Genomic DNA, 17,246 nt, shown 5'->3' with positions numbered 1-17,246 from the left:
CATTTGGAAAAGAATCGCTCCATTTAACTGTACTGAAACTGATCCAAACTATGTATAAGTGATATTCTTTCAGCTATTCAAAAGGCTTATATGAACGGTCAGACCGTGAAATTAGTTCATTTATTGGAACAGACAGGAAGCAAAAGAGGGATGGTTAAGCACGACAGACACACAAATCAACAGTCTCTGAAGACGACTGACAATCCCTGTGTCCGAATATACCTACTTCCTTACTACATTGTATGTGAAAGAGTAGTATGTCTGAATTCATAATATTCATAAAGCAATTGGTGAAAAGTACCCAGATGACCTAGTACCTCTGGTGAGGTTTAGAAGTGCGCATCAGGATTTGTGAATGGCAGTGAAGTGATGCAACTGACAGCAGAACGTCATATGACAGATGTAGTGAATATAAATTTCATTCATACTACACACATACATACTATATGGAACATACTTTTTAACAGCGCAAAGTTTGTTTCTCATCAGCGCTTACTTGTCCAGCATCAAATTCATCGCAATATGAATTGTCATTTTACTGTATACAATTAATTTTGCAGTTTTAACAATTTTTTGTCATTTCAGTATTTTTTTTTTTTTTAGTTTTCTTTTATAACTTTTAGTTAATTTGTTTTATGTAAAATTATTATTGACACCATAAATCGACCACTATTATACCACAGTGCAGTGTGGGAATTCTTTTCATTTGTTCTAACCTTCATTGATTTCATAGTAAAATGTGTATGTATGTGTGTGTGTGTGTGTGTGCGTGTGTATATATATATATTATATATATATAAATGCAAAAGCCTCTAAGTGCCATCTGAAATTTTCTTCTAAAAAGAGCATTTTTATCAAGCTAATATGTTTTGGTTCAGTTATTTCACTTTCATGGCAATTAATATGTCCTTTTCGTTGCAATTAAAGTGAAATAACTGAACATAAACATACAAGCTTGATAAAAATGTTAATTTTAGAAGAAAATTTCAGATGGCACTTAGAGGCTTTTGCATCTATATATATATAATATATATATACACACGCACACACACACACACACACATACATACACATTTTACTATGAAATCAATGAAGGTTAGAACAAATGAAAAGAATTCCCACACTGCACTGTGGTATAATATGTGTGTATATATATATATATATATATATATATATATATATATATATATATATATATATATATATATAAAAACACACACATACATTGTATATGTGTCTTTCATTGTGAGTGTGAGCTGTGAAATCGATAGCAGTACTTCCTGCCAGCGTTTCCTCTTTGTCTCTGTTGTCAGTAGATCAAAATTGCGCACCATTTATTCACAGATCCATTCCATGTCATCATTTCATGCCATCATAGGGAATATTTTCATTTTCAATAACTGGAACTAAGACATAAAACTGATTTGCTATAATGTGAAGCCTGCACACTGACAGTTTAATCTTCCTGCTGTAGGACTCATGAATATTTGATTTTCTTTGATTTCATAGGACTAAGGTTTGCTTAATGACTTTTTTTATGAAGTTATAAATACAACTAATTAAACCTCTGTGTGTGTGAGTGTGTGTGTGTGCTTACTAAAGAGGAAAAATTTCAACCTGATTGTAATGCATAGTTAACCAGCAGGCTTAGGTCTCAGTCCCCTCTGTCATATTTTGCTTTTCAGACATTGATAGTTGAAAGAAAGTCAGAAAGAAAAAGAAATCCTCTGTGATTTTCTGTAGATTGAATTACCCCATCTATCACAACAGGGAGTGAGTGTGGTGCTGTGATCTCTGCGGTAACTAAAGCGAACTGCTCATTCCCTTGAAAAGCTCTTTGTGTGTTAGCGCCCAGTGGTGAGCTGTACACCCATCCTGTGCTGCTCACTCGAGGGGGCAGCTGGAAGCTGTTAAAAGGGCTCAAAAATAATCAGGGGTGTGACTCCACTCCCATCAACCCTTGTCAAGTGATGGAAACGCAATTACAACGCTCAGAGCTTGTGCAGGGACAGCAAGTGGATTTGGGATCCTTCATAACAGTCTGAAAAGGCAGTTTACGGCTGAAGAAATTCACTTGTGGTTTGTATCCTTTTCTGGCTGATCAATAAGTCGGATTTTAGAGATGTGTGCAGCAAAACAAGACTGTTTTGCAACGAAGAGACAGTGTGAAAAATCAAGCAATTTTGTCTTATATTTCGAGTCACACTTTTTGATATCAAGTCGCTCTCTGCCTTGATTGAACCTGGCACTTCACACCTCAACCACATTCAATGGAAGAACATAAGTGACAAGTTTTCACAACTTTCTGCAAGAGTTAGCAATAAATTATCCGTATGAAATCTGCCTTCTGCAGCTAAAATATACCGTAATGGAATCTCCAGAGTCTTTTTTGCCCGTTAACTGAATGTTTTGCAGGAATCAAAAATAAGGAAAGAATTATTCATAACAAAAAATATCCCTACTGGCAGCTTTAGACTGTTTACCGGCTACATTGTATAAGGCTGTTTATTTGTGATTTGAGTGCTCAAGTATGTTTTTACAGGCCTGATCATATAATATTACATGTGAGAAAGACAGAAAGAGTTTTACTAATAAAGATTTACTATGGTACACCATTGATGGTTGATCTGAAATAAAGATATTATATTACAGTATGTTATGCAGTAAATTATAATAAAATCAGTGAGCACAACCAGTGTTGGGGAAAGTTACTTTTAAAAGTAATGCATTACAATATTGTGTTACTCCCTAAAAAAGTAACAAATGGCCTTAGTTAGTTTTTATGGAAAGTAATGTGTTACATTACTTTTGCATTACTTTTTCTCATCAGGGCTGAGCTTGCTTGTTTTTTCAAAAAATAACTGGGGGTCGTTGCAGTTGTGGCCTAATGGTTAGAGAATTGGTTTTGTAAACCGAAGGTCATGGGTTTGATTCTCAGTACTGGCAGGAAATGTAGTTGCTTGCGTTACTTGTAATGTGTTAACCCCCGACACTGAGCACAACAACAATGAAAATGTTTTTACATGACATCAAAAGTAAAATGCATTAAAGTATTGAAAATATTGTGGGACAATATGTTTAACAGTCATGACAATAATGTCACAATGCGAAAAAAGCTTCATGTAAAGTTTCTTTTTTTTTGGGATAAAATATGACTGAGATTTGTTTTTGTTAGATATACTTCTAAACAAATTATTTATAAATTAGGCCTGTCAATCTTTTTTTTTTTTCATTTGACTGCTCATTAAATCATACATGGCTCATTACATGATGATCTCATTAAATAATCCAAGTTAATGCAAACAATCAGACTGCAATTTTTTTTGTGCCACATGAAGATAATTCTAAGATTTTTGCAGCAGATTAAAACATTGAATGGAAAATAGATCTAATGAATCTTTAGAAGTCAATAAAATGTTAGTTTTATATCCATATCATTGAATATAAACTAACTACTGGCCAATAGGCCACCACCATCTATTTTACAACCATATGTATTGCTTTTTTAATATAATTAATCAGAATAAATAATTGTGTTTAATGAGTACCACTAATATGTTTTTACAATATAAATTAAGCTTTATATGTCATAAATAAAACACACTGAAACCGAAGTCTGGTAACTGAGAGAAGCAGAGACAGAGAGAGGAACAGAGAGGCAGACACATAAAAAGACACACACACACATACACAGATATAGAGGTCTCAGTACTGCTTACAGTGTGATTGCTGGTTTGGGTGACAGGAAGGCCATTCTCATAGTGAGTTTCAGTGAAGTCGTGACCCAGGAGCTCCCTAAGAGAGACAAAAAGAAAAAACAATCTGTCACTGTGATATCGCTACACACACATACACATTTGGTGGAGGTTTTTGCCATTTCCACAGCAATACGTCTTCTCAAGCAATGCTTTGAACGTTTAGATACAGAGAAAATATGTTTCTATACAGTAGATGTTATGGGGTTGAATGAATGCAATGTCTGTTTCAACTAGTCAGCAGTGATGCCCTAATATTAAACTTTCAGGCCAATACCTACTGTACAAGTCACTAAAAATTACATATAAATGTATTTCTGATTACAAGCATATTGAGTTAAAGGACCTATTAGCCTGCAGCATCTAGTTTCATGCCAGATCTTTGTATATGTATATGTAGATAGACTGATACCAATATTTTTTATTTTATTTCCAGTAACCAGAACGTTCCCGACAAATCATTAACCTGATACATATGTATGTTCATGTGAACATCATTCTAATAACAGTCCCTCTGAACCACTCAGACTGCAGATGTCGTTTTCCCGTAAAAGCCTCACATGCTTCAAAGCACTGGCTCAATGAGAGAGAGAGAGAGAGAGAGAGAGAGAGAAAAAACATCTCAGCTATCAATCCTGCTCTATCCCTTCATTCCTTCCAGAAGTGAATCTTTCTTCATCACACCGTCCTCTCTGAAAATATCAGGCTGATAAGAGGCCAGGCTTCAGCTGGAGTGTTATTGTGTGGCTTTGGAAAGGGCGGGTGGTCAGAGCAGTGTTCTCGTCAGAAAGGGAGGCTGTGATTAGAGTGGGGGGGTGTGCAGGATTTGAGGACTGACTCTGTAATCTTGTCTATCCATCAGGGCATGCACACATAACAACACGCTCGCACACATACATGCAGAGGGACACTACAACATTTATAACCATAAAGTCAAGTTGTTACATTTTTTGTGTGCCACTGGCTGTCTGATATTGAGCATGACTGCAGTCCACATGCACAATTTCCCCAATCAAACAATGAGATATACTTAAAGGTGAAGTGTATAATTTTAGAGCCTCTATTATGTAATGCTAATGCTTACCATAACTAAAAATGCAAGCTTAGTGAGCTTGGATTCACAAGTTTAAAAAAAGGATCGTATTATATTATGTTTGATGAAAGCACAGTCCAACTTAAATTGTTAAGCTGATGCCACTTTTTTCCCACAAGTTGAGTATACTCAACAAGCTGGTTTCCTCAAATGTTTGAGTTTTCTCAACTTTAGATCTTTTGGCATATGCCACTAGTAGCACAAAATACATTAAACATATAAATAAACAATAAAAGGGCCCTCGCATCCAGGCCCACGCCACCCGGTGGCCTTAGGAAAACTGTGAACAGTGGGCAATAGTCATTTAAGCGGATAAATAGAGGAGAAATATGGCATAGTCATTTTGATGCATTGATTATAACTGAATATTGCCATGTAGATGTCTTCAGGCCAGGACTCTTATCATACATGTGAAGTTTGGAGTCACAACAGCTTCCTCTTTTATGGCAAAACTAACCAAACTAACTAACTAAACTAACCAAATATGATGTTGATGTGGGGTGCGTTTCCCGAACAACGTTATAATTCGCTGCTGAACTACCATAGTACGATGAATCGTTGAACAAATCAACTAGCTAGTCATTTCCTGTTGCCTGCAGGTGGCGCTATAACTGTAACTGAATATTGTCATGTAGACTTCTTCAGGTCAGGACTCTTATTAAACATGTGACTGTGATACTGCATGCCTGAGTTACAACAACTTCCTGTTTCAAGGCGAAACATCAAACTTTGTCAGGCCGCCACCAACGCCCTTCAGCGAAAACTCTAGACCTTCGCAATGTAACATCGCAAAGGCCTTTAGATTAGACTGACTAAATATGATGTTGATCTGATTAAAGCTCTTGGAGGATTTTGTTAAAGTACAATGTCTGGAAATGGCAAAAACTGCAAAAATGCAATTCATTTCGGAGAAATGGAGAATTGACTGAGCAATTACAATAGGGTCTTCACACCATCAGTGCTTGGGCCCTAAAAATGACCTCCTACCACAAATCTTCTCCACCCAATCTGTTCGGACAAACAGCCCAGCCATAATTAGACAAGTCAAATTGCTCAAACTGAACAATATTTTAAAAGCACCATAGTGCAGTGTATTTGAAGACTTCAGATGCAAAAGCCTCTAAGTGCCATCTGAAATTTTCTTCTAAAATGAGCATTATTTAATAAGCTTGTATGTTTATGTTCAGTTATTTCACTTTAATGGAAATGAAAATGACCTATTAATTGCTATTAAAGTGAAATTACTGAACCTAAACATATGAGCTTGATAAAAATGCGCATTTTAGAAGAAAATTTCAGATGGCACTTAGAGGCTTTTGCATCTGAAGTCTTCATTTACACTTGGATGGGTTGAATTGGACAAATCCATTGTAAATTAAAATATCTCTGCTTAAACTGAGATTAAAGAATACTGAAATGAAAATACAAGAACCCACTTCAAAGACTAAACAATTACAGTGTTAAATGTCCTCCCCTTTCCCCCTTTTAAATTTTTGACCTGATTATATATCAGGCAATAATTTTCAGGCCACTTACGTGACAGGCAACCTATAGAAGCTACAGCGAAGAGGACACAGGCTAACCTTGAGAAACGTCTGTGTAAGGCATTCTTATATTCTCAGCAGATCTGAATTTGATATTGCTTTTAGAATTATATTGCTTCTTGGTCTTCTTGCTTTTAAAAGAGGTGAAGCTCTAACATGGCAGTACCACCAAAACAGTAGAGGTGAGTCATAAGTACAACCATTTTGGAAAGAGCTGCTGAGGAGCGAGGAATGGGCTAGGAAATGAAAAAAATCTTGAAACATGCAGCGAATCTGAGTGTTGACCTTTTGCATCCGACAAGAATGAAATGATGGCACATTTTCAATCTAAAGTTGGTGTGGAGACTGCCGCTGAGATGGAGGAGATTGTTGTGTGTGCGTGTGTGTCCATAACATTTCAATGAGAGAACACAGCTGGCAGTTTGATTTGTGTATTATTACTGAGAGAGCACCATTATCTGCGGATTCATAAATTACCTCAATGATTTTCACACTTTACGAGTCCCCAATTCCCCAAACTTCAGCCATAATAACTCTACAAGGATTGAAAAGTGCTTCATAAATGCCACAAACCCTCAGTGTAGTGAACTTCTCCTTTGGTCAGTCACCCAGTACTTTGAATTACCACCATTTAAAAGGTAAACACTTTTTACAGCATAGTGAGAAATGCACTCTCTTTCTGTATTACAATCAACAGACAAAACAAACCTGCCTATTAGCAAAGCTCACATCCAAACACAAAAACACTAACCACTCAAGCAAATCACTGCTCTGAGCCACACACTCATTACCTCTTCCACACTCAGCCACACTGACACAGTGGCAAACATTTGAGGGTTGTGAGGGAAAAAAAACACAAAGTTAATGTGATCAACAAAGCATGAGTCACAATGTTTTAGTTTATGTTGGAAGCTACAATGTACATGTTGATCTAACACCTATTTTAACTGGCCAAATGCTGTTAACTGTTAAAAGAACCTGCAGGCTAAAGCCCTGTGACATAAACAGCTCACTTAGGCATTGCATACCAATACTTCAGTGTTTTTTGTGCATTTGTGTCAGATAACTATCACTTACTTTGATGTTTAAAATCCCCAGAATAAAATTATGTGGTTGTTCTTAGAGAGGTAAGCTTTGTTACTCAAAGAATTATGGGCAATAAACAGCAATAGCTGTGTTTGCCAGAAGTGTAATCAGTTTAGCTTGAGAGGCAATAGTCAGTAATGTTTGTATATCGGAGTTAAGGAATATTCCGGGTTCAAAAAAAGTTAAGCTCTATCAGCAGCACTGTAGACATAATATTGGGAACCAAAGAAAATAATTTGCCTCTCAGTTTAAATGTGAAGCCTGTGTTTTTCCACTTACATAAATTAAGTAAAAAACTGTTTCTTTTTTGAAATATTAAGGTGTTTGATGATTTCTTGAAGTGAGAATACTTTTCTAGGTGGACTGACTTCTTGGTACACATGACAACATACATCTTTACTTCAAGCCAACAGTGCTTTACAGTGCAGTTACAGTACATCAAGTCATCATGACAACAAAGTTAAAAGATTATAATTTCATAGAAGGTCATTAAGCAAATCTTTTTTAAACTTATCTGATAACAACATAATGTTTTGTGGCTTTTAAAACAGGGTGTATTTCATGAAGTGACCCTGTTTTCTATGATCACTTAAAAAAACAAAAACAAAAAAAAAACAGAGGAACAAAGTCAACAAGTGATTATAAACATTATGCCACAGATGCTGTCCACATAGCTTGTCTTGCACTGAACCCAAAACATTTCTAAAGAGCATTACAGACTATCCTTTTTGATAACTCAAACAATGCTTCAGTTGTTGAAAATTTCAAAGGAATAGCTTGCATAATGATACCGCATGTTATATATACAGGGTTAAAGTTCACTCACTGGAGTGTTATTAGGCAATAAGCTTCAATAGCACTGTTTGTCCCATCTCAGAGATCCCATCAGAGTGTTAGGAATTATGTGCATAATGTATCGGACGTATTATATATATATATTCTGAAATGTAGAAATAACCAACAAGATTTGAATTGCTTTGAATTTCAACAAAGTTGCAAAGGACCTTGTAGAATAAAATACAGGCAAGATTAAATTGGCATGACATGGTTAAATGTCAGGGATTCTGATAAGCGTCTAAAAAACATTAATGAGTTTTTGAAAACAATGACTCCAGACTTATGTGATTGTAACAGTCTTCAAATAATCTGATCCCATGATTATTCATAATCAATGTTTTACTTATGATAACTATGACCTAACTTAAGTGCTGCACTTAGCATCCATATTTCCCTTAGAAACATATTTAATGAGTGTGGTTGTGGAACCTAAGGTAGCCTTAATTTTTTAAGCCAGTCATACAACCTACATACAAGTCAACTTCAATTAAGGATCTCAATTAAGGAGCATTGTGGGCAATATGTATCCATAGCTCTCAAAAAAAACAAAAAAACATGAAAATGAGTACTCTGATTACTTGCCTATATGATGTTGCACAAAAAATAAAGCAAGTAGACATCGGAGTGGCCAAACTGTGGCAAAAATTCTTAGTAATGGCTGAGAAAGGGACAATGCTAGTGGGATTCAGTTAATTTATTCTGTTAGAGGAACTTGTTAAAGGGTCATATTTTGTAACCATTTAATGTTTAACTGAACAAATTTAAAAAAAGCTGTTATATATATATATATATATATATATATATATATATATATATATATATATATATATATATATATATATATATATATATATAGGGGTGTAACTGTACACAGAAGTCACGGTTTGGTACGTGCCTCGGTTTTGGTTTTGGTATGATTTCAGTACAATAAAAAAAAGGTTGTTAATTTTATGTATTGGGTAGGATTAAAGTTGCAAATTACAAATTCAGTTGGGCCAGATTTTCAAACCAAGAAGGTTAGCTGGGCCAGTCATTTTAGCGGCGAAGCAGCTCGTTACGAAAAATTTTAAAACCAACACAAGGTTTATTCATTGTTTCTCTTTTAATTTTATGCAAAAGGTTCATACAAAAAAACAATAAAAGAGCTAAATTAACTGAATCTAAGGTAGCCCCTATTTTTTCCACTTACAAAAGAAAAAAAAAAAACTGACCTAGGCTACATATTTGACCTATCTGATCACAAAGTGCATAAAACAAAATAGTGCACAGTAGTAGGCAACTAGAAATAACATTGTTTACTTTTGATAACAAAATAAACATCTTGCACAAATTTGACCCAGGAACATCTCAAAGTGCATAAAATACAGTAGTGCAAAGTATTCCCAACTGTAACAACACTGAAGGAACATATTTTGGAGTGAATAAAATTAATTGTAGCCATAACGCTGTCCATTGTCGTTTTGAGCACCCCGCTTAGATTTGCGCACTCATTACAAAATAAACACATCGGTTTGGCGTTTGGATGTGGTGGTATAATAAACGAGTATTTGTCAGTGCAGGCAGAGGTAAACTTACGGTTTTCATCTGCAATTTTACGTTTCAGTGTTGAGAAAGACATATTGATAGTAGCTAATCTAGGCTACTACGGGCACGCTCTGCATTGTTTGCATGTTGCTAAGCTACGTGGTATGAATTTATGCAGGAATGTGCGTTTTTAGCGGGACCATAGACATAATAAATACTTTATAATATATATATATATATATATATATATATATATATATATATATAAAATTATATTAAATTATAATTTATAAATAATATATATTAATTTATTATGCTTATGGGCGGGACCACGGGCTGGGCCACTTGGAGGTTGCTTCAGGGCCGCATGTGGCCTGCGGGCCGCCAACTGAATAGCCCTGATGTAGAATAAGGTCATGCAGAATAAGGCATTAATATGTGCTTTTCTAAGTACTAATAAACCAATATCTTAGTAATATGCATGCTAATAAGTAACTAGTTAATTGTGAGAATTGGACCCTAAACTAAAGTGTTACCGGAAAAAGGAACAAATTGACAATGCTAGGTTTCTTTTCATTTATTTTGAAAACAGTAGTGCAAATCCCAGTTTATTCCACCTAGCGGCTTTTAGTCCCTCTTGAGGTAGTTGGTACAGTACAGCCTCCTTTAGTGTAAGCACCAAACATGATGCACTCTTGCATAGGTCATATTTTTTTTGCAGAGCTGATAAAAAAACAAAAGGTATTTGGTCACAATCAGCTACAAAACTGAATAGCAGCTTGTATTATAAAAGTACAAAATAAACAGAATAATGAAAAATAAAACTTGTGCATTAGGAGTGTTACAATTTGCTCCACTTAAACTATATTGAAACTTTCAAAGCTTAAGCCCAACCCTCCTATACTTAAGTTCCGCTCTGTTTTGTGCACGGTTGAGAGTTGTGAGCCTTTCAAAGTATACTCCTTTGTCTGTGAGCACAGAAAGACACATTCGCGGTTGCACCCACTTCACTAACTGGCACACCAGATCCTCCTGTGGGCTCAGGAAAAGCTGGTATCCCTGAGAGCAGTGTATATCCCTGGGCACCAAAATCAGGCATCCTGTTGAGGAAGGGGTTATGGCCCCGAGGTGGTGCAATCTGGAGGGAGTACGGCCATGTGGAAGTGGACCTAGTCTCAAGAAACTACACACTGTCCGCTTTGGTTCTCCCTCAGCTGGTTGCCATGGTGCAGACATGGCCAAGGCAGCGTCTGTACGTCTCCGTCCCGATCGCTCTGCTCCCAGGTTTCTGGAGAGAGTCCATTGGGACAGCGTCCATCTGTTGGTAGTAGCCCATTCTGGTCAGCCCGAGTATGGTTCTTGGACCTGGTGTCCCTTCTCAACAGCTCTCTGTGGAAGATTCCGGTCAGGAGGGACCTTCTGTCTCTGGCAAAGGGCTCAATCCTTAACTTCCACCTGGGATTGTGGAAACTGTAGGTTTGGCCTCCCAAATCCTAGAGTCTGGTCTATCAACTGAGGTTGTTGAGACCATAATTCACTCCAGAGCTCCCTCCATGAGAAAACTATATGCCTTAAAGTGGGGAGTCTTCACCTTAAGGTGCTGAAATCACCAGCTGGACCCAGTTAACTGCCCGGCTGGTACAGTGCTGAAGTTCCTGCAGGATCACTTCTCTGCAGGGTTATCCACCTCTGCTTTTAGGTTTATGTGGCAGCCATAGCTGCTTACCATGCCCCTTTGGGTTACCCAGTTAGGGCACTGGATGCTTACGTTCACAGAGCTGTCCTGTGGCACAAGACTGATCAATTGTTTGTGTGCTTTGGGTCACCTAGAAAAGGGGCCCATCATCCAAGCAGAGAATGAGCAAGAGGATAGTCGAGCTGTCTCTCTTGCATATGAAGAGGCTGGATAGCCTTCACCCATGCAGTCAGAGCTCATTTGACTAGGAGTATGATGGCTTTAAAAGCCTTTTTGTCAGGGGTATCCCTACAAGTGTGATGTGGCGGGCTGGTCCTCTCCACACACATTTGTGAGGTTCTACAAAGTATACTTGGATCCCACACCAGAATCCCAGGTGCTAATGTCTTAGCTGTGCTCGCCATGATTCACACTACGCAAGTACTTGTCCTGAGGAGTGGGTATTATCATTCCCATAGCGTCTCCGACGCAGCATGAGTTCCTTTGATCTGCCTTTTTCGCTTCCGATACCGATATCTGGGATTCAGTATTGGCCGATACCAATCTGATATTCAAGTAATAAGAAAAGTGCTAAATTACCTAATAAACTGTATGTCTCAATTGGGGCTGTGATGGTTGGCATGAAAACCGCGCCACCGCGGTCGTGGAGTGTCACCAGCGGTAGTGTGGCATGTATATAATATATAATCTCAAAGGTCGCGTTGACCGAAAATTTTCCGTCATTAATGGAATTTTTTTTTTTAGCAGTGACGGAAAAAGTCTACAGCCTGTCCGTCATTTTAACAGATTACTGAGGCTGATGTAACTTGTAACTGTAATTCCCACCCCTGTCCAGTAGGTGGTGAGTGCGCTCCAGTGTGGCAGCAGAGCGTGAGTTCAGTCTCCAGCATAAAATGTAAACGATGGGTTTGATTACACACACCCAGTTTGTCCATTTTATTATATATTATATTATAATACTTATGCTTACATAATTAAGTTTCTAATCCATTTTGTTTTAAATAGTTTGTTTTATTTTTCTTGATGCTGACTATGGGCCCTATCTTGGACCCAGCGCAATTGACTTTGTACACCGACGCATGTGTCATTCCTATTTTGCACCCGCGCAAAGCGCGCTTTTCCCTCCACAGAAGCACGTCGCTAAACTAGTGAATGAACTTGCGCTCCCTGGGCGGTTCAGCGCAAAAAAGGAGGCGTGTTCCGGCGCAAACAATCCCTGGTGCTATTTTGCTGTTCCATTAAACAATTGCGCCACTGACCAGAAAAAACCTAGTCTAAAGTCAGTGGCGCGTTGCGTGTTGTTCATTATGCTATTTTAAGGGCGCATGCTTGACCATAATGTATAGCGTGCACAACGCGCATACACTTTGCTCATGTAATCTACACAGATGCAACAGTTATTTTTGCAAATCATATGTTACATTAAAAACATATTAACACATGAGATGACGGAAATCATTGTGGTGTGCCACGAAGATGTGAAAAAACCTGTTTAACCGATGCTATTTTGGGTGGGTTTCTCCCATCCCCATACAACACAACTTGTCTGTCTTTCACTGCTCTTACAAGAACATCAGTCTCCTCGGCTGTGAACCGCTCCTGGCGTGCGCCTGGTAAATACGCTATAATAATAGCAATCCATAGTGGAACTTGCGCACCTGCTTTTAAAGGGAATGTTGGATGACGGTCTGATTGGTTTATTTCACGTTACGCCCAAACCACAACTATGAATAATGAAGCTACTTCAGACCAACCCATTTTAGATTTGCGCCGGGCGCAAGAGCCATTTATCCCGCCGGGAAAATAGCAACAGCGCCGAGACCCGCCCACAAAGTTACTTGCGCTTCACGCTTTGACACTTGCGTTTCAGATCGTTAAAATAGGGCCCTATAAGTTTATGGTCAACGAATAGCTTTTCTGAGGTAAACACGTGACATTGTTTACAACACTGATTGAACCGACGTGATACAGATTTTGGTAAGCTACTGCAACTTTCAACATATTTTTTGATATTCAATCATGTTTATTTACTTCTGTAAAGTAGTAAGTTAAAGAGGAAGAGATGATTGCGTTCACTCACGATCCTCAAAAAGTGTTGAGATGAGATGAAAGATGAAAACAAAAAAGTGACGCAGACTTTGTTTAATTTTTTTTTTCATAATACTTTCTTTTCACAATATAAATAAATGCATAGCCTAGGCCTATTTGCTTATCCTGTAAGTTTGTGAATAAATATGAAAATGTGGACGAAATCAAAAGCTATTAAATGTCTTATAACTAAAATATAAAAATTAAAATGATGCAGCAACATAGGCCAGAACAAAAAAAAATGAACGGCTCCCATACAGAGCGGCACAAAGCGCTTATGCGCATCCCGTGTGCAGAATGATGCGCTTGAGGCATCATGGAGTCACAGCGCTCCGCAGTGAAAAGTTCAAAGCACAAAGTGAAGATATATTGATGCGTATTGTATTACCGGTATCTTGATGAAGTACAATAATAGAAACACTGATTCATCTTGGAGAGAGTTTCATTGTGTTGACTGTTGTAACTGAACTCGACACGCAGTCTGAATGCTGAATGGAGAATGACTGACAGCCGCAGCGGAGGGAGGCATTTACGTGAACTTTAATTTATCGACTTAAACATTCATCTGTACCTCAAATTAAACTATGGAATGGCTTCAGAACACTTGGAATATAGTGCACAGAAACTTTATGGTGCTTTTTAATGTTTTTGTGCCTTTTGTGGAGCTTAACAATAACACAGAATAGTACACGCACAGTATCGGATTTGGATCAGTCCCGTCCGGCCGATACCCGATCCGGCAAAAATGTCAGTATCCGAGCTGATTCCGATCTGAATATCGGATCGGTGCATCCCTACTTGAAAAGGAACATCTCAGGTTACGACTGTAACCATGGTTCCCTGAAAAGGAAACGAGACGCTGCATTGCCCTGCCATACTTCCTGCATGCCTGTGATCGACTTGCTTTGGCCAAACAACCAGAAGCTGGCATTATTCGGTCCAGGTGCTATTAATAGAGCTTCCTGGTCATGATGTCATATACTATGCGGTAATGTCCTGCAACACCATTGGACTTATTATCACGCAGTAGCATTCCCATAGCATCCCTATCCCTGATGCAGCATCTTGTTCTCTTTTCAGGGAGCCATGGTTACAGTCACCTGAGAAGTCTTTGCAGTTTAGTTTCAATAAATGATCTTTCTGGGCTGGGAATGAAGATTTTAATTCTGAATATTACAGTTTATTTTCATAATAAGAACACTTATTTCTGACCAACTTTCTTTTGATGTTTGATTTGTAGGATTAATACAGACATCAACGAGAGTAACTTATAAAACTTTGAAATGGTTTCAGCAAATAGGCATTACACATTTGGTAGCAAATTTATTCTACTTGTTTAACCAAGGCAGAGAATATTTAAAAGGGGGAAAGGGGAAATTAAATCATTTTAACCTGAAGAAACACCTTTACCATTGGGGACAATAATATAAAAATGATGAGCTTTCTTTTAATTAATTTCACAAGGTCCCTGTGGTCACAGAACCACTGAACTAAAACCACTTTTCTCAGGATGGAAGCCAAATTACCTGTTAGTAGTTTTGAGCAGGTAAACTCGGGCAGCTGCACAGTGGTCTGTGCTGCTCAATCAAGCGAAAGCTGGACGGTGATTCATTTCTAAGGTGGAGTCCCAGTAGGCAAAAGATAGGGGAGAGGACGCGTACATGATTTGAGACAGACGGCTTCCCGGCAGGAGTTATGATGGTTATAAGAGGTGCACAGGCTAGAGTTGCTGGAGTTACAAGCATTGCGGCAAACAGCCATTCAACATGAATTCTCTTTAAAAAAACACACACACACACACAAAAAAACAGCTTTAACCTTTTTCACAGTGAACAATAAATATATCAACTATAACTGACATGCTCAGATTCAATGAAATTGCTAAAATGTGCTTAAATTCTAAATTCAAGCATTTAAATTAACTACATATTCATATTTCTGCACATGCAATCTGAGCAGCTTCTACATTACTGTGCAAAGGTTGGCTGCCAGATTTAAGCAAGTGCACATCTATCTGCTTCCTCCAACTAATGTAGCACATCCATCCTTTTGCTCCCACTGATGTAACACCCTCCAACAGTTACCTGACTGAATGAATAGCTGGCATGAGAAAATGTAAGACTGTTTAGGAGTCATTATGCAATTCCTTTTAAAGATGAAATGTGCAATCTTTTTTATGTTCAAATACTTTTTTCTATCCCAGCTTAATATGCAAAGGCAACAACATAAGCCATTCATAGGTTGTCTTCCCGAAGAGTGTAAACAGTGTATCAACTTTTGGCTTTTAACCAATAGTGACTGGGGAAGAACTAGAAGTGGATTTCCAAAAGTCCTGATATACAGTCCAACAACACTGTATCACTCCATTTGTCTGTGTCAAACACCTGCATCAGCCTCTAAAAACAAGATAACATGACAATGTTTATTGCATTTCTTCTGCACACTCTGAGATGCAAGTAATTTATGATGTTTGAAAAAAGAGCCACAGTTGCTTCCCCGATTGCAGCAACTTCAATTTTTATTAAAGATTTTTTGTGCCAATTTCCCAGAAAGTGATGATTTTGTTCTTCTGAACCAACTGGACGGAAACTGTGCTTTATTCACGAATGTTTTATGCAATTTTCCAGTTTTGCACAGTTTTTGAGTTAAATTTGCGAGTTTTCACAATGTTTTATGGTATAAATATAGCTAGTTTTGGTGGTAGGGATTATCAGGTGACTGTTACTAAATCCATAATCACACACTAGCACACTTTTCCTTACTTAGGAAGATATGGTAAAAATAGTAAGAGCAGTATGCTAGTATGAACAGTGCTGTGCAAGTTACTTCCAAACTGTAATACATTATAGATAACTTGTTACTAGGGCTGGGTATTGACACAATTTTCACGATTCAATTCGATTTCTATTCACATGCTTGCGATTCGATTCAATTACAATTTCGCTTTGATTCAATTCAATTCGATATCGATTATTTTGGATGTAGTATATCAGATATAGTATATGGCAAATTTTCTAGAGGAAAAAAATCTCTCAACTAATGCTGTATACTACACATGGGAGTCAGTTGGTACTATTATAATAATATTGAAGGTTAAAGAGGAGAGGATGTTCACATGCCGCTTCTCTTTAATTGAGGCGCTAAAGGGATCTGTCACGTCACATTAAACAGCGCCAAAACGGTATTTATTTTTTTGGAACTCCTAATAAGATGGATGTCATTTGAAATCTGAGACTTTGCTTCATATCAAAAGTAACAAAGCAAAAAGATTATTGCGATTTATTGGATGGGAGGCACTACATGTTCTGAAAACAGACTAGACTAATCGCTTCTTGGGATTTAAGAATCGATATCGGTTCTAAAAATGAGAATCGATTAAAATCAAGAAATCGATATTGTTTACCCAGCACTACTTGTTACTGTTATTTAAAATTAATTCTTTACCTTACAATATTACTGTCAGAATTGTAATGTGTTACATTACTTCTGTATTACTTTTGAGTTACTTTCACCAAAATAACTACAGAAGTAGAAAATTACATTTTGGGCTAAAAGTGTGTAGTAACGCAAGTGTTACTGAACATGTATCGAGTAAAACATTACTGAAAATGACTTAGCAATGC

At 37.5% G+C, this 17,246-nt stretch overlaps 1 protein-coding gene across 3 annotated transcripts in view; it reads right to left on the bottom strand.

Annotated features, from left to right (window-relative positions):
• Nucleotides 1-17,246, bottom strand: part of adam19a (ADAM metallopeptidase domain 19a) — a 120,524-nt gene that overhangs the window by 50,723 nt on the left and 52,555 nt on the right. For all 3 annotated transcript variants that reach the window (XR_010896499.1, XM_067401865.1, XM_067401866.1), the window contains exon 4: nucleotides 3,720-3,795. Coding sequence is in view for 2 of the 3 variants with exons in the window: in XM_067401865.1 (XP_067257966.1) it covers nucleotides 3,720-3,795 (76 nt within the window). In the remaining variant the exon portion in view is untranslated. The remainder of the gene's footprint in view (nucleotides 1-3,719; nucleotides 3,796-17,246) is intronic.

Source organism: Chanodichthys erythropterus, chromosome 11, assembly GCF_024489055.1.
Source record: "Chanodichthys erythropterus isolate Z2021 chromosome 11, ASM2448905v1, whole genome shotgun sequence".
Classification (NCBI taxonomy): domain Eukaryota; kingdom Metazoa; phylum Chordata; class Actinopteri; order Cypriniformes; family Xenocyprididae; genus Chanodichthys; species Chanodichthys erythropterus.
This window is presented reverse-complemented; position numbering and strand designations above follow the sequence as displayed.